This window comes from Rhinatrema bivittatum, chromosome 7, assembly GCF_901001135.1.
Source record: "Rhinatrema bivittatum chromosome 7, aRhiBiv1.1, whole genome shotgun sequence".
NCBI classification, from domain to species: Eukaryota; Metazoa; Chordata; class Amphibia; order Gymnophiona; family Rhinatrematidae; genus Rhinatrema; species Rhinatrema bivittatum.
In genome coordinates this window covers 97,408,593-97,435,102 of record NC_042621.1, presented here as the reverse complement: position 1 = coordinate 97,435,102, position 26,510 = coordinate 97,408,593, and the positions used below count along the sequence as shown (strand labels likewise).

Below are 26,510 nucleotides of genomic sequence, written 5' to 3'. Positions count from 1 at the left end.
ACTGTCATGTTTATGTTTCTTGTTACCAATGGCCTCTACAAATGTAATTGTAATATGTTGTTTCAAATGTAAACTGGAGTGAAGGCCCTGGCTAAACTTCGGTATATAAAAACGTACAAATTAAATAAATATCTATGAAAAAACCCCACAGATGGATATTAAGCCACTCTTCCGAAGGTTAAATGTAAGACTCCTCAAACTGGGACACATAGAGGCAGGCTAATGACGTTGCCATAGTAGCTCCCATAGTGGTTCCCTTGATTTGTTGGTTGTACTGATCATTAAATCTAAAGAAGTTGTTCTTGAGTGCTATGAATACTAATTCTGTAACAAACGAGATAAAGCCCTCTGAGAACACATTCTTGGTAAGAGTGTCCCGAACCACTTGCAAGGCACATATTCTGTATTGAAAAATTAGATTTGCATAGGCAGGGATTATCTTATTTTAATGTAAGTATATATGAACATTTATTTATTTATTTAATGGTTTTATATACCGTTTTACCAACATTAAATGCCGACCAAAGCGGTTTACAATACTTCGAAACAAAATTAGATTCAGAAAAAAATAAAAACTTCAATAAAATCACATAGAAATAAAATAAAACAGGAATAAAAATACAATAATAATATTATCAATAACATAAAAATTAGGTGACATGGGGTAAGGAATCTGGCTATTATTTTTTTTAAAAAAACTTAAAGAACAGAAAATAAAACAATAGTATCAGTATCACTGATCTACATTAAGAATTAGTCTAGTACAACACAAATCCAATTACTGGGTATAAATCAAGGCCTAGAAAATTTCTAAGACTTGTAAAAGGGAGATACAACTAAAGAGTCTGCATGCTATGGGTAACCTCAATGTCCTTGAATGCTGCTTGGAACAAATAAGTTTTCAACGCTTTCTTAAACTCATTACGATTAAATATATGCCTTAGAGAGTCAGGCAAAGCGTTCCACAATATAGGACCACAATATAGGACATATGAATATAGGTAGGTGCACTCTATATGTCATAATTAGTTACTTTAAGGTGCTCATTTATTTTAAATGTTTCGGATATATAAGCTAATAAAGATTTGTTTTTTATAACTGATACTTCATTACTCAGATTTGTGCTCTTTTCCCATATTCCTCTGGATTAATTTTTTTGTTTATGTTGAACACTTCTACACAACTTACACATTGCCTGATTTTTTTTGGGTCTCTATCTATCTATCTTCCTTTTTTTCATTTATTGATTACAAATTTTGAGACTGCAATTCCCAAAAGGCTTCAAAGTGGTTTACAACATAACATAAATACATGCATATTTATTTATTTTATTTTTTATTTATTTAACAGTTTTATATACCGCAGTTCAGGTAACAAAGTTACTAATCACTTTGGTTCACATTTCAACAATTACAATGACAATATAAAGAATAATGTCTTACATAGAACAGGATATAGCATATAATCCAACTAATACAACCTATTCAAAGCTTTTTCCAAAAGGCTCCTGATGCTTTTATGCTAACTTGGAGTGCCCCATCTATTCTACACGAAGCCGCCAGTTCCTCTCATTGCTAAAACTGTCCAGAAGATGCTTCAGGATAGGGAGAGGGTGATCCTCATAGAACCAGATTTGCCACACCTCTTCCAGCTTTCAGTTCAGCCTCTGATCACTTGGAGGTGTCTCCAGCTCTCATTACCCAGGAAGGTAGAAAACTGCCTTCCAAATCCAGCATGGAAGGTGAACATGCCGTAGTCTCCTACTTACTTTATGTCTTTCCAGGGAGCTGGAGGATGTGCTGATTGCAGTTAGGAAGCTTTCAACCAGAAAATCCTGTAGTTTCAAGTGGAAGAGGTTTGCTTCATGGTATGAAACCAGGTAGCTGGATCCCTTTTCCTGAGGCCCAAGGGATTTACTTAAGTATCTCTTCTTCCTCTGACCCTCAGCCCTAGCACCTCTTCGGTTAGTGTACATATCGGTGCCATTGCAGGGTATCAGCAGCAGGTGGCTGGGACTCTGATCTCCCCCTCCCCCATCCATTGATATTGCAGTTTATGAAAAGACTGTGGTATTCCCAGCCTCCAGTCAGTAAAACCCCAGTGCCTTCGAACCTTAACATCGTTATAGCTCAGCTCACAAAACTTTTTTTTGATCTTTTTGGATCAGTGGACTTGCGATTTCTAACTTGGAAAGTGTTGTTTCTTGTGGCTGTCAGTTCCGCACAAAGACTAAGTGAATTACAAGCTCTGGATTCCTATTCAACATAGCTGCAGTTTTTTCACAACAGACTTTCATGAACTTGCCCTAAGATTTTCCAAAAGTGATGTCTGCATTCCACTTGTAACCCACACTTGGGGAAGGGGTCCCATTTCCCACTCCTGCAGAGTAATGGTACATCACACAGGGCGGGGAAAGGAAACCGAAAACTAGGTCCTGTGGAATGCAAGCACAAAAAATAAAAGGGCACACCAAAAATATCCTCCAAACGGAAGTAAAAGTTTACTGAAAACAATTGGCAGTTTCAAGCAATACAAAAATTCAAAGTCCAGTAAAGTACAGTAGTCGGAAAAAACAGCAATTCAAAATCACACAGATGCAGGCAAAGTTCTTAAATTTAAGACCCCGAAATTCCCAAGCACCTCACACTTCCACCCAAATGAGCTTGTCACTTCTGAGCCAAGAGAGAAAGTATAAAGTCCTCCTTGAAGTTTCTCACAGTATTCACAACTGCAGGATGGCCCAGGACAATTTTCCTCTTGCTTTTGGTGGTTGGAAATGCCTATATCCCGGTCCATTCTGTTTCCTTCAGATTAGTTGTTCCTCTTCCACTCCCAGCTGCTGGAAAACCAAGATAGGAACGCCCCCCACTGATGCCCTGCCAAACTCCCAGAAAACCCCAACTCCTGAGGAGCTCTCAAAGATTCCCTGACAGATCCCTTTAAACTCTTCCCTAGCACTCATGGGAGCGCCAAATATGCTCTCAGATATTGGGGGCGGGGAAGAAGCGTCCTGTCACTCATCCTAACACCTACATCCCCTGAGCCATCTCATTGCAGGGAAATTCTACATTATGCTGAATAACCCATTTACAGTGGTCCCAGAAGGGTTTACACACATTGACCAAGCTTTTGTGCTGTTGACTTTCTTTCTAGCATCTCATGCACAAACGGGAATGGGCTCTTCACTCCTTAGACTGCAACAGCCCTAGCATATTAGTTGAGGAGGAAGCAATTTGTCAAATTTCTCAACTGCTTGTGTCCTTTGATCCTAATAGATTTGGAAAGGTAATTGCCAAGAGAATTATTTTTAATTGGCTAGTGGAGTGTATAGTGCACTCTTATGTGATGGCTGGCTTACAGATTACAGACATGGTTGTGGCTCATCTGAGAATCACTTCCATTGAAGACATAGCCAAAGCTCCTACTTAGTCATTTATTCACGCATTTACTACCCGACTACTGTCTGGACAGCATGTTCTGGGGAGACAGTAATTTTGGTTAAGCAATTTTGTGCAGTCCGGTCACTCACTACTCCATTCTCCACCTGGTGGAACTGGGTTGTCTGTTAGAGGGTTGCATTGTGGAGCAACTACTTATCTGGGACTCCTCATGTGCTATGGCTCCTTTTAATCCTGTTTATCAATGGAGAAAACAGGGTTCTCTGAAGATAGCAGGTTGAATCAGCCATTCATTTAATATCCTTCAGCCTCCCTGGAGAGTCAGTTACTTCGCTAAACCTTAAGCTGTAGAAGAGACAGAGGAGCTTGTGAGTCTGTGACTGCACGCAGCACTTTCTGAGCTCTGAGATCTGGGTCTGTGTTGGTGTCATCGAATGATATCACCCATGAGTTATAGATGATATAACCTGCTGGGTACAGGGAACCCTGTTAACATGTAAGCAAACTTGCTCTCTGTCTCACAAAAATCTCTAATGAGGCTCTTTGTGGTTTCCAGACCCTGTTCTAGCAAACACACACCAGTGAAAAATGCAAAACAAAAAAAAAAATGAAGAGGAAAATAGTAACTAGAAGACCTATTTCCCAATTCTTTATCTTCCACAATAGGGACAAAAGCCACAGTCTGTATATTCCTGCTCTGCAGCTGCTTCCTAACACATAGTAATACTTTGCTGCCTGTGAGCCCATTCTTCTAAAAAAAATAAATAATAATAATAAATGAATACATCTACTCTCTCTCTAGAATTCTCTGGGGCCCAGTATATTAAAACTGTGAAATGGATCATTTAGCACATGCTTGGAAAATGATGCAATCCCACTGCATACACTGCATTGCGAGTTAGGTGATCCACAAGTTTTAATAAAGATATCCAATTATAATATGACCTCCTTGTGAGGCACCTTTGCTCCGGGTAAGGAACCAATGGGTCACTGCCTCTCTACTTTCTGCTGTCTGTGTGTGGCCAGCCATGCTTTGCTGTGCTAAAATAAAATAGAGAATGCCATTTTCCATGGCTGTCCATTTGGCACCAATACTTAGATCCTTTGAAAGTAACAATATTTATAGTGTGTGGTTTGCTGACTAATGCTGCTCATTTCCTCCTTATCCTTAAAACACGATGCATTAAATGGAGCATATGTCAGTAGTGTTCTCAGCAGTTAAGCTTTTTAACTGTTGGAACGGTGGAAAAAATGCTTAAACCAGTAACGTTCTGGAGCTATTTTTCTCCCCAGTGGTATATGCTGGGTATTTGTGATTTAAACTAGTTCTGGAGACATAACTAATGTAAATAATATTTAAAAAAATCGCCTGCCAGAGAGAATCATACACACACACACCTTTTAATCCAGTGATCTTCCATAAAAGTTTAAGAATTAGACTTTTTATCTGATTTTGTTATTACCTTGGCTAAATAATCTGTGGGAAATGCAGACCTGTTTAATGGCTTTTCAAAATTCAAATTTCTGTTTTATTAAAAAAAAAAAAAAAAGCCAGAATTTTATGCATTTATGTTAAATAATCGTAAGGTTTAAACAAAATTGCATTAAATCAGATATATACATTTTCATTGATAGGATACCTTGACACAATAATAGAGGAGAAAGAAATGTGATAGAATAATATCAAGTGTTATTGCACTTGCAATTTATACTGTAACTATCACATTTTCAATTAAAAAAAAAAAAAAAAAAAGCTTTTAAAAAACAGAGCCAAAGGAGGTAATGCTTATTTTGTTTGGAAGAATAAAACCCTCATAATTTAAGAAAGTAGGAAGAATGTTACGAGTGCACTTTGAAATTCTATCGCTGCTTCTTGGCTCCTAAGTAAAGAGAAGCAGCTGAAAAAAAAAGCTGAGCTACTGATGAGAAAAAAATGTTGCAATAAAGATAAAAGAGATAAGGTGGAGGCCAAATGTAAAGTCAAGAAACCAAACTAAGTGGAAAATGATACAAGAAGTCATAACAAATGTAAATATTTTGGGGTGGTATTGCCAAGCTTTTTAAAGCTTCTCTTCTAGTTAAAATTATTTGTTCAGGATTTAAAGAGATTGGTTAGTTTAAACCACCTTTCGTTAGAGAAGAAAAGGTTTATGCCTTTACAGAGAGTGTACACGACTACAGTGAGCCACCGCTTTATCCAATACTCTGTCTGGTTGTCAAAACACTGCAAGCAAATTACTCACGGCTAGGACTGTCTGCCGCACTTTGGCATTTCTTAACACGTCACTCAGTAATCAAGAGGTCCTTTGCAATTAGTAATCCTTCCAGGGCTAGGTTTACGGTTTGGCAAAAAAGTACAAAAAAAACCTGTAAGTCGGTTTGGTTGCCCAGTTTTAAAATAGCATAGCTTTCGACCAAGGCTTAGTTTGTGGCAACTCCAGGAAGGCAAAATAACTTTCATGAGGAAAAGAAATGTGCAAGCAAAAACTTGTACAAAATATTCTGCCAGGGAGCTTTTGTCCCAAGGGCTAAGCTTAAGGATCAGGCAGAGTTCCCACAATGATTTATAAGCAAATTTTTTTTTTTATTTGGGTGTTGTTAATCATGTTGGACCCTTTGAGGTAAATTTTAAGACTCGCTCGTGCGTGCACATGGATGCGGCGATTTTATAATATATGCGTGTATATGCACGTATATGCATGCGTGTTATAAAATTGATTATATGCTTGTACATGTGCGCACAATTTGACACGTGCAAATGGGGATAATTTTAGTGGCTGCACGCACTGATGCAGTAGCCCTTTTTCCCAGTTCGCCTCAGTAAAAGAGAGGACTTCCTAATCCACCTAGCTAACTTGCCTCCCTTTTACCCTATTACCCCCGACCCTTAAACCCCCGCTGACTAGCTTTTTTTTTTTTGTACATGACTTACACGCCGTCCTTAGCAGACGTAAAGTGGCATGGTAAGGGACCCCGGCGTGTGTTTGTGCGGGTCACTACTTAGACGCTGGATTCATGCTACAAAACCGGCCCGCCCATGCCCTGCCCAGATCACACCTATGCCCCACCCCTTTTTGGCAAACAGATGTTTGTGCGCGTAACGGGAGAGATGTGCATGGCCGCGAGTCTTTTAAAATCCCCACAGCACATGTGGGTCTGAGTCGCACGCGTATCTCCCAGTTTTGACATGCACAAGGCTTTGAAAACTGACCAGAATGTATATTTGAAACTATAATCTTGCCCCCCCCCCCTCAATATTATTTTTTTTTTATGCTTTCCAGCATATGGAATCTAGGAAATAATTATAGAAAAGGGGCTTCTGCACAGGAGGGAAAAAGTTTATTCTTTTCAAGCCCCCTAGGATTTCTTCCTCTCTGGGGCTGTTGTGAACTTCAGCTCCAAACACTCAAAATAACCACTTTTCAAAGCAAAAAGTCTTTATTGAAGCTGATGGTAGGAAACACTAATTGATAATACTCCACAATAACACAACTAAAACGCAGCAAAAATCCAAATTCAGTTGCTCTCTTCACCTTCTTTCAACTTTCTCCAAACAGGTAAGCTCTCCAGGGAAGGTACCCTTCCATCTTGGGTCCTCCCAGTACCTTTTGGGTGATGGGGAATCTTCCTCTCCAGTCTAGAGTCTCCATATAGTTTGAGTTAGGTCAGCCTCTGACGCTAAGGACTTTCCCAGACTGGATGCCTCTCCTTTGGCACCTCCCAGTACACTCGTCCCTCAAAGTCCAGGGAATCCCTTTCTCCTTGGAGCTTCGCAGAATCTGATGCTTTTCAGGAACACTCTGCCTTTTCACTCTTGCTGGACTCCCATGAATTTCACTCTTGGAATCCTTCTCCTCTGTCTCCTCTCAGCCTTCCCTGAGGATAGGCCCTCTGGTATTTATTTATTTAAACATTTTTGCATTCCACATCTTCAGATTCATATTTTAGCGTGGATCACAGTAAACGAGAAGAGATGGACCCATCTACCATAAACTCCAAGTCTTGGAATCCTGCTCCCAGCTTCTCTCAACTGCATCCACTGGTGCCGGGTTTGTAATTCCCTCCTAGAACCCCTCCCAATGGGAGTGTTATTCCTCCTTAACCCACTGACACTTTACTGACATCACTTGAAGGCAAAGTCTATGAAACCTCTGTAACTCTGTGGGTACTCTGTCCACCTGAAGTTTCTGTTAGCGTTTTTGTAAAAAGCAGGGCTAGCTGCACATGGAAAGGGAGGGGTTCTGGGTATGGACTAGGTAGGTGGGGACTCTGGTTCCCCTTTGATGATCATCTTGTTGCAGTGAGTACTCTCCTTCTGGCTAGGATTGGCATATTGTTTATATATTTTTATATATTTATATATTGTCTGACTTTTGGGGAAAACGAGGAAGGAACAAAGTATGTCATCGCCAATGTTCCTGTAGCCACTGTTAGGTCCTCTCGATTCTTGGGTCACCATCCCTGTAAGCTAGCCTAACGGTGGAGCTCTTGGTGGAATACTGGAAGCTGTATCTTCAGTGTCACCTCTGAGCACTGTATGTCTCTTCAGCCCCGAAAATCGGAATCCTCCAATACAACCATCTTCAACTGCTGGACCCTCCGCATATTCACAACCAGCTGCTCCTGAAGAAAGTGAAGAAAGAGCTGTTGGTGGGATTCAAATGAAAGAAGCCCTGAACCATATTTCTATTTTGGTGAATTTGGGAGATGATCTTTTTTTCTTCTCCTTTTTCTTCCAAAAGGGATCCAAGTTCTGGTAATAGGGAGGTAAGAGATTTTTCACCTCCCCTCCCTTCTCACTTAACTCCAGTGACTTTTCCCATTTTGCAGAAGAATTTAAACATCCCAGCTAAAAAGAGCATATCTTTAGACTATGTGCAACAGGTGGAAGATATTTCGGAAGGTTGCGTTGATGCATCTGTCCACATTGAGGCACGTTCTTCCATATTAGATTCCCACTCTTCTCTCTTAAGAACTCTTTCCAATCAGGTTTCAGAAATGAACTCTGTTCATGCCGCTTATAATTAAAAATAACATTTGATTATGATAAAAAACACTGATTCATTTGAAAATTATATTACTGTAGATATAGAAATTTAGATTTGTTAATTTTCCAAGGAGTAAATAATAGTCATGTTATGAGATGGTTAAAAAATATTTTTCCGATATTTTGCCTGAGTATGCGTCCCATTCATAAAGGGGCAGATTTTTAAAAAATACGCGAGCGCGAACAAAAGTACGCTGGATTTTATAAGATATGCGCGTAGCCGCACGTATCTTATAAAATCCAGGGTCGGCGCTCGCAAGGGGGTGCACATTTGTGCAACCTGCGCGCGCCGAGCCCAGTGCGGCCTGCCTGTTCCCTCCGAGGCCGCTCCGATTTCGGAGCGGCCTCGGAGGGAACTTTTCTTCGCCCTCCCCCCCCCCTCCCCCTCCCTTCCCCCCCCCCCACCTTTGTCGGCAAAGTTACGCCTGTCGGCCGGCAGCCCCGCTCCGTCCTCCAGTCCCGGGGGCTGGTCCGGAGGCCTCGACCACGCCCCCGGGCCCACCCCCGAAACGCCGCGTCATTTCGGGAACGCCCCCGGACACGCCCCCTCCCTCCCCTTTTCGAAAGCCCCGGGACTTACGCGCATCCCGGGGCTTTACGCGCGCCGGCGGCCTATGCAAAATAGGCGCGCGAAAATCCGCCCCAAAGTGTATTATATTTCCTCTAAGAAACATTTGCTTGCCAGTTCCGAAACTGGTGCTGATTTGTTGGTTTCTTCAGGGAGATTAGATGTTGCTGCAATATTAGAAAACTCCAAAAAGGATATTGTGGGTAGAGATACTTTGATTGCCACTTTTGCTTTGCACATGGATAGGGACCCGATACTGAAACATTTTTCTTTAAGAGAGAAAATGAGTGTGTCTCCAGATTTTCTAAACACACACAACTGCATAGGAAATATTTCTTGCAGTTAAAATCCCTACGTCTTAGGCTTGGGGGCTTCTTTTTTCCTTAAATTCCCCTGTAAATAAAGTGTGGTGATATATCAAGGGAGCAAGTTTGTTTTTTATGATTTTCAGCAACTGAAAAGATTTCTTGATGATAAAACTAGTATTGATAAGGTTCGTATTTCTTCTCATATGCTGGTAAAAGGAGGTTTAATCTGATGAAACCGTTTGTATTTTTGCTAATTCTATAATATCTCTCTGTCCCTTTCTGGACTTGTTTTTATCTTATGTTAGTAATTAAAAAATGTGGTTTTATCTTTTTTTCCTTCAAAATTTTGTTTGTTCATAAGATAACTTTGCATGTACTACAGAATTACTTTGTTGTGTTTAAAATAATTCCCCTTCTCTGTAACTTTTCTAGGTTTTTTTTTTGGTTTTTTTTAGATGCTGCGACCAGAATTGCACACAGTAATCTAGGTGCAATTGCACCTTGGAGCAAAACAGAGAGATATATTTTCTGTTTCTTTCTTAACAATTCCTAATTTTTTGTTTCAGTTTTTGACCACTGCTACATGCTGAGCCAAGGATTTAAATGTATTGTCCACGATTACACCTAGATCTCTTTCCTGGGTGGTGACTACAGCTTGGATCATTTTTCTCTCTGCATAACCTTGCACTCTTCCACATAAAATTTCATCTTCCCAGATGCCCGGTCTCCCAGTCCTGAAAGATCCTCCTGCAATTTCTCACAATCTGTTTGAGAATTAACAGCTTGGAGTAAGTTTGTCTCGTCTGCAAATTTGATCACCTTACTCATTTCCTTTTCCAGATCATGTATAAATATATTAAAATGTATCAGTCCCAATAACATTCCTGGGGTACTCCAATGTGTACCTTTCTCCATTGAGAAAACTGACCAATTAGTCCTATTCTGTTTCTTATCTTTAAACCAGTTCATAATCCACAGGACATTTCCCCTATCTCATGACTTTTTAATTTCCTGAGGAGTCTGTCATGAGGGACTTTGTCAAATGCCTTTTGAAAATCCAGATGCACCACATCCACTGGCTCACCATTATCCACATGTTTATTAACCCCTTAAAAATGAATCTGATTGGTGAGGCAAGACTGTCCTTAGGGTAAATCCATTTTCATTTATTAAAACTTAATATCCCGCTTGATAAAATATGTTACCCAAGTGGTAACTGTGTCCCATTAAACCATGTCTGTCTATATATTCTGTAATTTTTATTCTTTAGAAGAGTTTCTGTGACTTTTCCTGGCACTGACAACAAACAAACTCGGTGATCTATAGTTTCCTGGATCAAACCTGGAGTCCTTTTTAAAGAATGACATTACTTTGACCAGCCTCCAATCTTCAGGTACAATAGACAGCTTTAATGACAGTTTACAAATTACTAGTAATAGGTCTGCAATTTCATTTTTTAGTTCTTTCATCTGGTCCAGGTGATTTACAACTATTTCATCTTCCAGATTCACCATGATTTGTTTCAATTCTTCCAGATAATCACCATTAAATACCCTTTCTGGCATGAGTATCTCCCCAAAATCCTCCACAGTAAATATCCTCCACAGTAAATATCCAAAGAAAGAATTCATTTTTTCTTTTCACTGTGGCCTTGTTTTCCTCTAAGTGCCCCTTTTACCCTGGATCGTCTAATGGTTAAACTGACTCCCTCACAGGCTTATGTACCTCATCTTTTGATTATGCTGACAATTGTTTGGCCTTCTTTTTTTTTTTAATGTGTGGAATACATCTGTTCTAGGCTTTCTAGATGGTATTTTTAAACAGTGCCCATGCCTAATGTGAACTCGTAACCTTTCTCTAATTATTTTCCTCATTTTATCATAGTCTTCCTTTTGCAAGCTAAATTCTAGAGTAATAGTTTTCCTTAATGTCCTCCCTTTAGTTGTTAAGTCAATGATTACTATTGCCAAGTGACTCCACTACCATTACCTCCTGCACCAAATCCTGCATGACAGTAAGGGTTAGGTCTAAAATAGTTCCCCTTCTTTTTAGTTCATAGACCAGTGAAGGAACTCCTGATAAACAGTTTCCTTTTATTGTAAGAAAATGAGACAGAATATTAAATAACTGTTTCTCATAGCTTCGTGGTTAAAACCTCTTTTTTTAAAGCTTTTTCAATTCTGATTTATAGTAATCAGTAGCAATTTTACATGCCAGTTTATTCTGTTCTGTTTTATTCTTAGGCCATTTCTTTTCAAAACAGCATACTTGCCTTTTTAATAGGTTTAATTGTGCATTTAGTCCTAATTCTCACATCTTGCTGTTTCATTGGTGCTACTTTATCTAAGGTAGCACTCAACCTGTCCTGTCCTGTCGGATCTCCAGCCAGTTAGGCTTTCATACACAATGAATATGCATAAAATAAACTTGTATGCATGTACAACCTCCACTGCGTGTGTGGGATCTCTATGAAGGTATGGCTTTGTAGAAGGGCTATGCCATCTCTCTGTGCTTCCCAAACCTCTCCTGGAGGCACACCTAGCCGGTCAGGTTTTCAGGATATCTGTAATAAATATGCATGAGGTCATTTGCATACAGTGGGCCTTCAATGTGTGCAAATCTATTTCATGCATATTATGAATATCCTGAAAACCAGACTGGTTAGGTTTCCCTCCAGGAGAGGGTTAGGAAACACTGATCCATGTCAGAGTAGCCCCTTGAGAGACTGCTGCAGTGGTTGATTCTTGTTTCTGTATCAGACAGGGACCCCTAAAGAAGTTGGGGAGAAGAGTGTTTCTTTTCAGTTCACTTTTCCTGGAGAAACCCTAAACCTAAATTATTTACCGTTTGAGGTTAGAGAAGATTCTTCATTTTGGAACCTCATTTGAAAGGAAGGTTTTTTCCTACCTTTCTTTCATAGATATAGGCCTAGATTTATCAAATTGCTGTAAATATTGCATGTGGTAGAAAAAGGGGCATGTTCTATGGTAATTTCCTAATTAGCGCAAAAAAAGTGGCAAGCATGAGGTCCTTTACTTTCAGAAGACACAGATCTGGTATAACAGAGAGAAACAAAGAGAAACATGGAAACATGACGGCAGAAAAAGACCATGTGGCCTATCTAGTCTGCCTATCTAAACCAAATGTGCAGCTCTACCATCCCTAACATACCCTCGGAGCTCCTCTGTGCTTATTCTGTACTTTCTTGAACTCTGATACTTTCCTTGTCTCTACCACTTCCCACTTCTACTAGGAGACTGTTTATGCATTCATCACCCTCTCTGTAAAGAAGAATTTCCTTGGATTACTCTTTTCATCCTCACTCTGACTCCTCATTTTACAGACTCCTTTCTGTCCAAGGGAACCTACCTCCTGTGCCTTTTTAGCTTGGAAGAATTTAAATGCCTCTGTCATATCTCCACTATTCTACCTTTCCTCTAGGTTATATTTGTTTAGATGTCTGTCTTTCCCTAAATTCTTTAGAAAGAAGACCAATGAACATTTTAATATCCACCCTGTGGACTGACCCCATTGAAAATGTGGTCTCTAGAATTGTAAAAAGTGTGTGAAATGAGGTCTCATTAAGAACTTTTGCAGGAGCACTATCTCTCTTTTTTTCTGCTGACCATTCCTCTCAATATGCACTTGAGCATCTTTCTGGCTTTTGCCATCACCTTATTCGCTTGATTGACCACCTTAAGATCACCAAATATGGTCACCCTCAGATCCCACTCTTGTTTTGTGCTTAGAAGAATTTCATCTCTTAATTGTAGTGCTCCCTTGGGTTTTTGCACAAGACTCCATTTTTAAACATTAAATCTTAGCTGCCAGGTTCTAGATCATTCCTCAAGCTTTGCTAGATCCCACCTCATGGTTTCCATACTTTCCTGTGTGCTACCCTGTTGCAGTTTGGTATCAGTTGTAAAAAGACAAACCTTTCCTGAGAGCCCTTCTGCAATATCGCTTATGAAAATGTTGAAAAGAACTGGTCCCCTCTTCTCAGAGTGAACTCCATTTACCACTGTCCTTTGTCACATCTCACTCAACCACTTTCTAACCAAGCATTCACTTTAGAGCTCATACCAAAGGTGCTTGGTTTATTTATAAGTCGCCTGTGCAGAACTGCGCCAAAGGCTTTAATGAATTCTAAAGGCATATTATTTTGTGCTTTCCTCTGATCCAACTCTGGTCACCTGGTTAAAGAAACTGATCAGCTGTATCTGACAGACCGAGTTCTAGTAGAGAGGAGTGGCAGCAAAGGACAGGATCAGGTCAAAGCATCAGTAGCTTTCAGGCGCCATGTACAGGGAACACTAAATTTGAGGAAATATCTTTGTGTAGTGTCCTGGGAGTCTTCAAAAAGGAATAGCTAAGACCCCAAGAACAAAGAAAAGGGAACACATAGTTACAGGTTGACCTATTTATTTTTGTGTGGATTTCTCAGGTTTTTTTCTGGGAATTCACTTTAAAAAAAAAAAAAAGAAAAAAAAGAAATCAGTGAACAAATACCTCACCTCAGTCACATACTCAGAACGCAGACCTTTAGCAAACACAGAATAAGTAGCCACAAATTAGAAATGAAAATATGCAAGCAGAAGATGAATTCTTATTTGCTGTGCTGTCCATTCCACCCCTCCCCTCCTGTTCCCTGTGGATGGGGGGGGGGGGGGGGGAGGGTGGAATAAGGCTCACCTTCTCCCCTTCCTGCCCTGAATGTCAGGAAGCTGTGCTTTGTACGCTGTCTGCTCAAGCCTCGATCATCTTCTCCTCTTCCTTGCAGGTTGTCAGGGAGAGGAAGTGTTGGAGAAGGATGCAGGGGGCTGTTTTCTGCTACCTGGGATTGGGCATTAGCCAATAGACAGTTATGCCGCGTTAGAAAGAGTGCGGCAGTGCCGGGCGCACCCTCGTTTCCCGCACGCACAGTTCTCTTCACATATCGCTCGATACTCTATTCAAATTGCTTGCAAATGCAAGCCACGTCTGCGAAGCGTTAGGCCCGCGCAACCCATTTTACTGTATAGGCGCTTAATACAGCGCCTATACAGTATCCTGGGTGCGCTGGTACCTGTCATTTCAAATGACATTTGAAATGACAGGTACCAGGAAGTGGGTGGCAGGAGCCGGCGGGCGGGTGGGCGCCCATTCATCCAGGCGGCGGGAGGCGGCAGGCGGGTGGGCACGCATTTATCCAGGTGGCGGCGGGAGGCAGCGGGCGGGTGGGCGCCCGTTCATCCAGGCGGCGGGAGGGCGCGCGTTTATCCAGGCGGCGGCGGGAGGCGGCGGGCGGGTGAGCGCGCGTTTATCCGGGAGGCGGCGGGCGGGTGGGCACGCGTTTATCCGGGAGGTGGCGGGCGGGTGGGCGCGCGTTTATCCAGGCTGCGGCGGGCGGGCGTCCGTTCATCCAGGCGGAGGGAGCCGGCAGCGAAAGCAGCCTCCAGCAGCCCCCGCCGGCAGTGAATGAATGCACGCCTGTTTACGCCCGTGCAATTTCGGTGCTCAAGGCGTGACGTCACGACGCTTGACGTCACGGCATGTGACTGCCTTGGGCGCCGAAATTGCGCGGTTGTAAACAGGCGTGCGTTCATTCGCTCCCGGCGGGGGCTGCTGGAGGCCGCTTTCGCCGCCGGCTCCCTCCGCCTGGGTGAACGGACGCCCGCCCGCCGCAGCCTGGATAAACGCGTGCCCACCCGCCCGCCGCCTCCCGCCGCCGCCTGGATAAACGCGCGCCTACCCGCCCGCCGGCTCCCGCCGCCTGGATGATTGGGCGCCCACCCGCCCGCCGGCTCCCGCCGCCGCCTGGATCGGACGGACGCCTACCCGCCTGCCGGCTCCCGCCGCCGCCTGGATCAAACACCCGCCCGCCCGCCGGCTCCCGCCGCCGCCTGGATGAACGCGCGCCCACCCGCCCGCCGGCTCCCGCCGCCGCCTGGATCGAATGCGCACCCACCCACCCGCCGGCTCCCGCCGCCGCCTCGATGACCGCCCGCCCGTGTGGGGATGGGGGATTCGGAAAGTGACATCTAGGTATTTATATATATATATATATATATATATATATATATATATATATATATATATATATATATATATATATAACAACTTTAGCATTTTATGAGAACTATAACTTCTTTTGTAAGCCGCTGTCAGCTCCCATACGGAACATGCGGGATGAAATAGTTTTTTAAAGCAAATAACTAATGCCATCGGAGTTCCGTGCAGCATCGTTCATGCAAAAAGAAGGGCTGAATGCAGTTTGAAAGCGGGTTAGTATATATGGAGGTCGTCCATGGTGCAGGACTAACACCAGGTAGAGGGTAGGCGGTAAACTAACAGGTTAAGGACGCGGCAAAATAGCGGGTTACAAAGGAGATAATCGGAGCGCGCGTCACAGTATCGGAGGGAATAGCTAATTCCTTCATTAAATAGCTAATTCGTTCATTCACATCTGATATACATGCTGGGTGCGGAAAGGGTTATGCGTCGGTTTCAAGAAGCGCTAAGGGCGCGTGAAACTGGAAACTGTATCGCAGGATCGCTTTACGCGTCCCAATTGTGCGCCCACAGCGAGTTGCAGACGGGGAATCTCCAACCGCACTTTACAGTATAGACCTGAGAGTTGTCAGGGAAGAGCCCTGCCTGCTCATGTATTGGGCCCCCTTCTATGCAGGGCCTGCTCATGGATAAAGGAAGCCCTGCTGACCACTGCTCCATTCCAAAAGCTCACCCTTCCAGCACAAAGACAGGAAAAATAGCTGAAGCAGCTGATGGTGGATGGCACCAAAAGACGCTTTCACTGCTACCTCGCCACAATTCCAAAATCACACAGACATTCTAACACCCATTTACCTGTCAGCTACACATCCCATCGCATACTCTCCTATTCATCCCCCCTAACTTTCCATACATCTCCCACTGACCTGCCATCCACACACACACACACACACACACACACATACACACACCACACAAACCACATACACCCCACACACACACACACTCCTACAGACCTCCACCCATCTACGCACTCCTACACCCACTGCATACACACCCCAATACATTTATTTATTTATTTATTTTTATTTAAAAACTTTTCTATACCGTTTAGTAATACACCATCACAACGGTTTACATAGAGGCACATATATAAGTTTGGTTTGTACATTTATCTAGGAGGTGCCAATCAATTTTCGGTTACATATTACAAAAATCTGTTCTATATGGAAAGTGGATTGGAACTTCCATTTATATGATTCATTGGATAATCATATACATTTTATACTGTCTCTCTTAAATTAATAATTATGATAAAAATAGTAAAGAAAGCAATTACGCTTTTAGGTGACTTTCAGCTATGAGTAGGTGTTCTTACATACGATTCCATCTACCCTCCACACGCCTCCACCAAAAATCACTCCCCACGCATCTTTTCTATAAATCTGTGTTGGAAAGCATTCCCAAAGCTATTCCTCTACATATTTTCCTTACTTGTTTTCTAAGGAAGACCTATATGTAGACTGATAAGCCTTTCCAAGAAAGGGAATTAACTCAATCTTTATTATATGAAAGTTTTCCGATTCATAAATTTCAATAATTGTAAATGTACTACTACTACTATTATCATTTATTTATTTATTTAACACTTTTTATATACCGACATTCATAAGTATATCACATCGGTTTACATGCAACAAGGGGGAATAAAAAACGTAAACTGTGAAAGTGAAAAATAAGTTACATGTAACAGGGATATCACAGGAACAAGAAGGGAAGAGGTGGGAAAGGGTCTAGATGACCTAGGAGGAAGTTGAAGAGAGAGTGAACATTAACTAACTTAAGACCTATATGTTTTTGGAGGGGGGGGGGAGGTGGTATTGAATCAAGGGGAGCGGCGAGTTATGTGTAGGCCTGTTTGAACAGCCATGTTTTCAGGTTCTTTTTTTGTTCTTTGGTAGAGGTGTGTTGGGTGAGTTTGTGTGAGGGTGTAAATAGGGATCCTTTGTAGGCAGATCTGGTGGGTCTGTTAGAGGTGTGGTAGTGGAGGGAATCATTAAGCCAATAAATATTCTTGTTGTGCAGGGTCTTGTGGATAATTGTAAGGCTCTTGTGGAGAATTCTAGAGGGAATTGGGAGCCAATGGAAGTCTCTGAGGATAGGTGTGATGTGATCTGTTCTGCATGCGTTGGTGAGGATTCTAGCGGCTGCATTTTGCAGCATTTGGAGGGGTTTGATTGAGACTGTCCGTAGGCCCAGAAGTAGGGAGTTACAATAGTCTATTTTAGTTAAGTAAAGTGGCTTGGAGAACTGTCCGGAAGTCTTTTTGGTGGAGAAGGGGTCTTAGTTTGTTAAGTACCTGCAGTTTGTAGAAATAGTCTTTAGTGGTGGTTTTAAGTTTTTCTAAGTTGAGATGGTTGTCAAGGATGACACCTAAATCTCTGACATGCTGGGAAAAGGAAGAGGGTTGATAAGAGGGAGGGGGAATGCGGTGGACTGGGGAGATGAGAAGAAGCTCTGTTTTGTCGTGTTTAAGGTGAGATTGAGGTTTGTAAGGAGGCAATTGATTGACGAGAGGCAGTTATCCCAGGTCTTGAGAGCATTAGGTATGGAATCAGAGACAGGGATGAGTATCTGGACATCATCTGCGTAAATATAGTGAGTAAGATCAAGTTTAGCAAGGAGTTGGCATAGGGGCAGAAGGTAGATATTGAAAAGGGTAGGGGAGAGGGAAGAGCCTTGGGGAACTCCATGCGTTAAGTTAATGGGGTCAGATTCGTGATTGCCAGTTTTTACTTTGTAGTGACGATTGTTGAGGAAGGAGGCAAACCAGCTTAGGCCTATTCCTGAAATACCAATTTCGGAAAGTCGGTTGATAAGTATGTTGTGACTGACTGTGTCGAATGTGGAAGAAATGTCAAGCATGGTGAGAATAAACGATTGGCCCTTGTCGAGGCCTTTGAGGAGGGTATCTGTAAGGGAAATTAAGAGGGTTTCCATGTTGAAGAACTTACGGAAGCCGAATTGTGAAGGGAATAGAATGTTGTGTTTTTCAAGGTGATCAGTAAGTTGCAAGTTGACCACCCTTTCTGTAAGTTTAGCTAGGAATGGGAGGTTAGAGATTGGTCGGAAGTTAGAAGGGTCAGATGCGTCTAGGTTGGGTTTCTTTAAAATGGGTTTGAGGGTGGCTTGCTTCCAAGTGGAGGGGACGAGTCCTAGGGAAAGGGAGCAATTAATAATTTCTGATATTGGTTTGACTATGATATCTGGGATGGTAAGAAGTGATTTTGAAGGGATGGAGTCCTCTGGGTGAGTAGAAGGTTTCATTTTCTTTAGAAGTGTTACTATCTCTGAGGCGGAGGTAGTTTTGAAGGTGTGAAGGGAAATGTTAGGGTTCTTATGAGTGGTATGGGGGGAGGAAGGTGGGAACAGTGAAATGAACTTGGTAATTTTGTTGTGGAAAAAGCCAGCTAGTTCGTTACATTTATTTTTAGCGTCATTATCTGCAGGGGGGGGGCATTTTTGTGAGGTATGAGACTTAGGTGAAGAGGGCTTTTACATTATATTGGTACTTGTGGATTTTGAGGGCGTAGTAATCTTTTTTGGTTTTAATGATGGTGTTTTTCTGTAGGAATGGAGAGTGTGTTTATAAGATGCTAGCAGAGTGGGGGTAGGATCCTTGCGCCGTTTCTTTTCTTTGGCTCTTAATGCTTGTTTAAGTGTCTTAAGTTCAGCAGTATACCAAGGTTTTTTTTGTGTTAGATGAATTTATTTCTTTGGAGACAAGGGGACAGATTTTGTCCTCAATGTGGTTGGTTATCTTGGTCCATGATCCATAGGGCAGAGTCTACGTTAGTAAGGTCAAGGCTTTCAAGGGCATTTGTGAGGGAAAGGATTAGCTCCTCTTGAGAACAGGATTTTCTGTATTGTATAATATTGTTTTGTTTTAGGTTGGGGCGGTAAGCTTTATTTATAGCAAGCTTGGTTAATATGAGTGAGTGATCTGACCAGGCGACCGGTGTGCAGATGGGTGTTTCGGCAGTAAGGAGGTGGGAGTTTGTAAATATTAAATCAAGGGTGTGACCTGCTTTGTGGGTGGGACTGGATATAATTTGCTTAAAGCCCATGGCCGACATGGAGGATAGGAAGGCTTCACAGGAGGGGGGTAAGGGAATACTATCCACATGGAGTTTGAAATCCCCGAGGATGATGGCTGGGGTGTCCATATCTATCTTTTCGGCTATGAATTCGATGAGAGGGGAGGAATTGAGGTCAAGGAGGCCTGGGGGGGGGGGGAGGGTGTAAACTAGACAGATTTGTAATTGCAGGGATTTGAAAAATCCAATTTCAAAATTAGGGGCAGTGTTAACCACTTGAGGGATTAATTTTAGTTCTTTCTTGACTGCCAAAAGGAGACCTCCCCCTCATTTTTTGAGTCTGGGGAGGGAGTAGATATCGTAGAATTGTGTGGGGAGTTGATTCAGAAGTACAATGTCCGTTTGAGCCATGTTTCTGTTATAGCACAGAAGTCTGGCTGGTGGTCTAGCAGGAGGTCATTCAAGATAGGGGTTTTTTTTGGTTAGGGACTGTGAATTGAAGAGTAGGAGAGATAGTGTGGTTAGGCAGAGGAATTGAGATAGTGGGGAGATCATAATCGGCACTAGGGATCTGAGGTTAGATGGAGAAGAGAAGGGGAGGAATTTATTTCGATGGTAGGGCTGGTAGTTGAGAGTGGGAATGGAGTATGTTATCATGTTAGGGAGTTGGCGTGGAAGTAGGTGGAGAAGTTCTAGGAGGAATGAGGATGTTTGGTGGGGGGGAAATCTGGGTGATAGGCAGGACAGGGGTGTTTAGTGTGGAGAGGCTAGGGAAGAGTGGCGATTTGGGGGTCTGAAGGAGCTAGAAGGGAAAAAGAGTGGAGGTATCCAGCGGGGATGGACGAGGTCTAACGGTAAGGGGAGTTGGAAAGTAGGGGGGAGGGGGCTATGTCTTACAAGGGACCTATGTGATGTCAAAATCTCAGCTACAACTTGTACAGCATTATCTAACCTGATCCATTATTAAATATTCAAACAATTGTGAGGCAGTGGAATATACTGAAATAAAATAATTAAAAAAAAAGAGGTGAAACACTCCACTAAATAGTAATGACAGCTGAGAAATTATAACCCTTTCCTTTAAAGGAGGAAAAGAGTTCAGTATGCCTCCTTTAAAGGAAAGGGTAAAAATTTGCCAGGTTTCATTACTATTTAGTGGAGTATTTCACCAATAAAAATTTGGTTGGATTTGTTTATAATTAGCCCTACATATATTGTTTCATATTTGTGCTAGTAAAGAACAAGTCCGAGAAGCTAAATTAGCATGTAAGTAAATGTTATCCTTCTCAAAATGTTTCCTGCAATAGTACAAATGGTACTATTGTATTAATGTGTTAATAATTAATATTATTATAATAATATTATTATAATAATATAATAATAATATTAATATTAATGTATTAATAATTAACTATTATATTGTTATTTAAATGTTATTTGTTACAATGTAAGCCACCCACGTGGCGACAGTTTTTATTTCACTGTACACCGGTGTGATATGTATTTTATACAGGAACGTCGGTTTATAAAAACTAAAAATAAATAAATAAATAAAATGGTAAGATGTAATGAGCAATGCTAGACTTTGAACTGAAGGTAGGGAAAGAAGGAACAATATTTATGCATCCCCGTATGAGTCGATCATTCAAGACTTCTTGAAACATCTTCCTTTCAGAAGCAGCATTAGCTGTTAAGCAGAAGGTCAATATTCAAAGTGTGTTCAGCATAAGTATAACTTTTGCAGATAAGTAGTGGCTGTTGAATATACACCTACATTCAGCAGCTACTGCTTTGTCGCATAAGTCACTTATACGGGTAAAATGTTAGCCACATAAGTTGTGGGCGGATCAGGGTGGAGGAGCACGTTAGCTGGATAATGTATGCAGCTAACTAGCAATATTCGGTCTTGGATGCATAAGTTAACTGGCTAAGTTAGACATGCCATAGAGGAGATCCAAACGTAACCAGTTCTAACTTATACAGCCAAGCGCGAATATATACACATATGTTCAGTGGCTTAGCCGTGTCGCTAAATATACCTTGTAACTTTGCCGGATAAGTTATATCGGGCCAAGTTACTTAAATGCCCAGCTTTGAATATTTACCTCTTCGCATCTAAATAATGATCATAATTTGATTTCTTTTGCATTTGACAGAAAAACTCTACAACTCTAATGGTCCTGAGCTGAGAAGATCGCTTTTCTCATTGAAACAGTTATTTCAGGTAAAAATATGTCTACATTTTAGTAATAAGAAACTGTTGTACTTGTATGGAAAGGATATTGGGGAAAGTTCTTTGTAGTTTGTTTGACCATTCTCTTATTTCATTACAAAACTAATTCATGCCCCAAGAATAGGTCACATGATTAGCAGGTAATGATTCTGGCAAACTTAGACTGAAGAAAGCACTTTATATTTATCTTGTTATGAATTGGTAGAGACTCATTCTTTGCGCTGTGCATTGCTCAGTCTCTTAAGCTCATGAATAAATCCTCTATGATTTCTGTCATTTTTTAACTTGCCTAATTATTTGTTTAGATAGGGTCCATTATTTTATTTTATTTAAATAATTTCTATACTGTTTTCCTGACAAAGACATCCAAAATGTGTACAAGTAGTTTTAAGCATACGCTACATTAAATAACACTTAAAAATATCTTTCGAAATCAACATTTTTGTTTTCTACAAAAATCATAAAAAACTAAGAAGTTAAGATTTGTCATTCTGGGTCAGCCCAAAGGTCCATCAAGCCCCGAATTCTGTTTCCAAGTCACAAGTACCTAGCAGGATCCCAAAAGGTTGCTTGATTCAATGCTGCTTATCTAGGGATAAGCAGTGGATTTCCCAAATCCACCTTAATAATGATTTAGGGACTTTCCTTCCAGGAACTTGTTCAGACCTTTTTTAAACACAGCTATACTAACAGCTTTAACCACATTTTCCAGCAGCAAATTCCAGAGTTTATGTTGAATAAAAAATATATTTTCTCCTGTTTGTCTTAAATGCATCACCTAGTAACATCATTGTGTGTCCCCTGGTCTTTGTACTTTTTGAAAGAGTAAACAACTGATTCATGTTTACCTGTTCCACTCCACTCATTATTTTATAGGCCTCTATCCTTTCTCCCCTCAGCCATCTCTTCTCCAAGCTGAAGAGTCCTAACCTCTTTATCCTTTCCTCATAGGGGAATCATTCCATCCCCTTTATCATTTTGGTCTCCCTTCTCTGTACCTTTTCTAATTCTGCTCTATCTTTTTTTGAGATGAGGTGACCAGAACTGCACACGATACTCAAGGTGCGGTCACAGCGTGGAGTGATAAGAAGCATTATGATAATCTGTTTTATTCTCCGTTCCCTTCCTAATAATTCCTAGCATTCTATTTGCTTTCTTGGTTGCCGCCACACAATGAGCAGAGGATTTCAGCATGTTAACCACGGTGACGCCTAGATCCTTTTCCTGAATGATGACTCCTAATGTGGAACCTTGCATTGTGTGGCTATAATTTGGGTTACTCTTTCCTAAGTGCATCACTTTGTACTTGTCCACATTAAATATCATCTGCCATTTGGATCACAGTCTCCCAATTTTGCAAGGTCCTCCTGTAATTTCTCACAATCCACTTGTGATTTAACAATGTTGAATAATTTTATATCAGCAAATTTGATTACCTCACTCATTTCCATCCCTAGGTCATTTATAAATATATTAAAAACCAGTGGTCCCAGAACTGATCCCTGGGGCACTTCACTATTCATCTTTCTCCATTGAGAAAATTTACCATTTAGCCCTACTCTCTGTTTTCTATCTTTTAACCAGTTCTCAGTCCACATTGCCTCCTATCCCTTGACTTTTTAATTTCCTCAAAAGTCTTTCATGAGGTTCTTTGTTAAATGCTTCTGAAAATCCAGATGTACTATACCAACTGGCTCACCTTTACCTCAGGTTTATTCATGCCTTCAAAAAAAATGTAGCAGTTTGGTGAGGCAAGACTTCCCTTGCCTTTATTTTTTTTTATTGGGATTAGCATATCAGTTTCCTTTTTTATTTATTTTCTTACATAAAGATTTTGTTGCCTTAATAGGAGCTCCTTTTAACTTGGCCTACTGTTGTTCCACGTCATCCAGTTTCACCAGTCTTCTAGCTGCTCCTCAAGGAACCTCCCCATTTTAACAAAGTCTGTATTTTTGAAATCCAGGTTTTTGATCTTCATTTGACTTCTCTCGGTCTTGGACGATTTATCAAACTGTAACATCTGATGATCACCGGTGCTCAGGTGGGCATCTACCTGGGCATTATTTGTGAGCTCCAGGTCTAGTATCGCTCCTCCCATCATGGGTTCCATCACCATTTGTTTAAGCAGAGCACCTTTAAGGGCATCTACAGTATCTCTTTTCCTTTTACAGATTCTGCAGCAAAGATACTCCAGTCCACATCCGGCAGATTAAAATCTCCAACTAGCAACACTTTCCCTTTCTTTCCCACGTTTTGGATATCTTCAGCCAGTTCCCTTTCCAGTTCTTCTGCCTGATTCGGAGGCCTATAGCCCACACTATCATCTTAGTTTAGTTTAGTTTGTTTAGTTTGACATGGCCTTTCTAGTTAATTTCAGCAAACCACAGGAAATGTGCAGGAGAAAATACAATGTCCACACAAAATTCAGTAATGTAGAGTTTTCATTTAAGACGGCAACTCCACAGTGTATATTACAGCAGTAAAGGTGCAAAATGGGACCCGCTTTGCACCTTTAACTGGTGTAACATACACTGTGGAGTTGCCGTCTTAAATGAAAACTCTATATTACTGAATTTTGTGTGGACATTGTATTTTCTCCTGCACATTTCCTGTGGTTTGCTGAGATTATTTGCGTGCAGAAGTGCTCCTCTTTGTTTTTTGGACTTTCTAGTTAATTTAAAGCAGTTTACAGTTAAAATTTGAATTTATATCATAATACACATACATCATACGAATACAAAATTAAAAGAAAAGACATACAGCAATTGTCTACAGTATAAAACAAGTACTAAAAATTCACGGAAATCCTTTCATAATACTGTATGCCAAAGACTTGATTGCAGCAGCAGGAAGGCTAAGGTATAATATGTTACAGTAATCAATTAGAGGAATTATCAATAACTGGACCACCATCCAAAAGTCAGAGGGTTGCAGAAAAGCTTCTAATGGCTGTAATAATTGCAATTTATAAAATCCCGCTTTAACCACTGCTCTAATTTGTGGAATAAATGAAAGCTTGGCATCAATAATGATGTCAAGACTCTTTGCTTGGTCTGAAATCTTTATGACATTCCCATCAATAACCACAGGCATTGGACTAGAGATGGATGCAAGACGATGTAGTAATACAATCTGTTTTTACTAAGCTAAGAGCTAATTTATTAAGAGCCAGCCAAGATTTAATTGCACTCATATAGGACGAAATCTTGGTTGAGGTCTCTGAACATGAACTGTCAACTGGCATATAAAACTGTATGTCACCTGTATAAATTTGAAAGACCTCACAAAGGGAAGAGAGGGAAAATAAGGGCGTTAATGGGGGAGGGAAAGAGAGGAAAGTGGGATGAGTGAGGGTGGTAGAATGAGTGAAGGGAAGGGGTGAGAAAGGCAAGGGAAAAGTCAGGGCAAGGGGAGAGGGAGAGGAGAATGGAAAGTGGGGAGGGAGTAGGATGAGAGGGATGGCGTAGGCCTAGCTCGCTTAGTGTTTTTGCTGGCCCCTTCTTTACCTCCCCTAATTTTCCCTTCCCTTTCTCACCTTCTTTCTTCACTCAACCTACATCCTCTCTTCCTACGCCCATCCCTCTCAACCTACACCCTCCCCACATTCCATTCTCTTCCCTCTTCCCTCTCCCCCATGCCCCTTCTTTTCCCTTGCCTTTCTCACCCCTTCCTTCACTCACCCTATCCATTCTCCTTACTCTATTCCCCCTTCCCTCCTCCACTCCTTTTCTCTTACATTTTCACCCCCTACCTTCAGTCATCCTACTGCCCTCACTCATCCCACTTTCCCCTTTCCCTCCCCCGTTAACGCCCTTATTTTCCCTCTCTTCCCTTCCCTCACATACCTTTTGCTTTCCACACTAGCGGAGGTTGGCCTTCCCACCAGTAGCTTTGTTCAGCCCTACAGGTCTGGGAGGAAATCCCTACTGGCAATGTGCAATAATGGTGCAGGTCCCGGCTCCTCTTCTGCCATTGGCAGGGCCTGGCTTCTCCATTATTGGCCAACATCAATAACGCGGGTCCTGGTCCCTCTTCTGCTGGCAGGGCCTGCCCTCCCTACCAGCAGCATTGATCAGTGGCGAGGTGTTGAGCCTCTTCTCCTCACCAGCCACAGATTAATTAAAAAAAAAACCCAACTTCCTCCATGGTCCAATCCAGCCATATGAAGATAAAGCCTTGCAGGCTGGTCAAATGAAATCTGCGGGCCAGGTCCAGCTACGGGCCATAGTTTGGGGACCTCTGCTGTATGCAATAAAATAGTTCAAAACAATAAAATACATCTAAAAATCTCCTGGGATGCCCAAAACTCTACTGCATACTCCATCTTAAAGCAATATGTGGTCTAAAGAACTAGCACGCTGTATATCAAATTTTGTGTGCAGTTTTCCGGAGCTAGGTAGGCACTCAATCTCTTGCTTTGATTCACTAGAGCTGCTGTATTTGACCTTTTCCATTTGTGTGATCTTGACTGGGTTTGGAACTGTGTATGAGCGCTGGACATTAGTAGCACGCTTAATCGGTCTCCATGTCTGAGAGTTCCTGGGGTTCGGTGTATTCAACCCCCCCCCCCCCTCTCTTCGCCTCTTATTTTTAAGACAGCCCACAGTGTTTCCTCCTTTCCTCGCTCACCCCTGTATTTCAGTTGCTCTTCCTCCCCTTTTTCAGTCCCCTCTCTCCTTTCTCAACAGGTTATAGCCTCGGATGGCCGAATCCCATTCATGAGACTGTTGACCCATGTCTCTGTAATAGCAACAATATCAAAGTCAGCCCCCACCATTGTATACATTGTATATATGTATATGAAGGAATCTATCTTAGGGATCCCCAGCCATTAGCATGAATGGAAGGTGGGGCTGTGGCTCAGAACG

The 26,510-nt window shown here is 41.7% G+C and overlaps 1 protein-coding gene across 2 annotated transcripts in view; it reads left to right on the top strand.

The window, feature by feature from the left end:
- FHOD1 (formin homology 2 domain containing 1) overlaps positions 1 to 26,510 on the top strand; it is a 302,110-nt gene that overhangs the window by 121,770 nt on the left and 153,830 nt on the right. For both annotated transcript variants that reach the window (XM_029608780.1, XM_029608781.1), the window contains exon 4: positions 21,566 to 21,633. In XM_029608780.1, the coding sequence (XP_029464640.1) occupies positions 21,566 to 21,633 (68 nt within the window). The remainder of the gene's footprint in view (positions 1 to 21,565; positions 21,634 to 26,510) is intronic.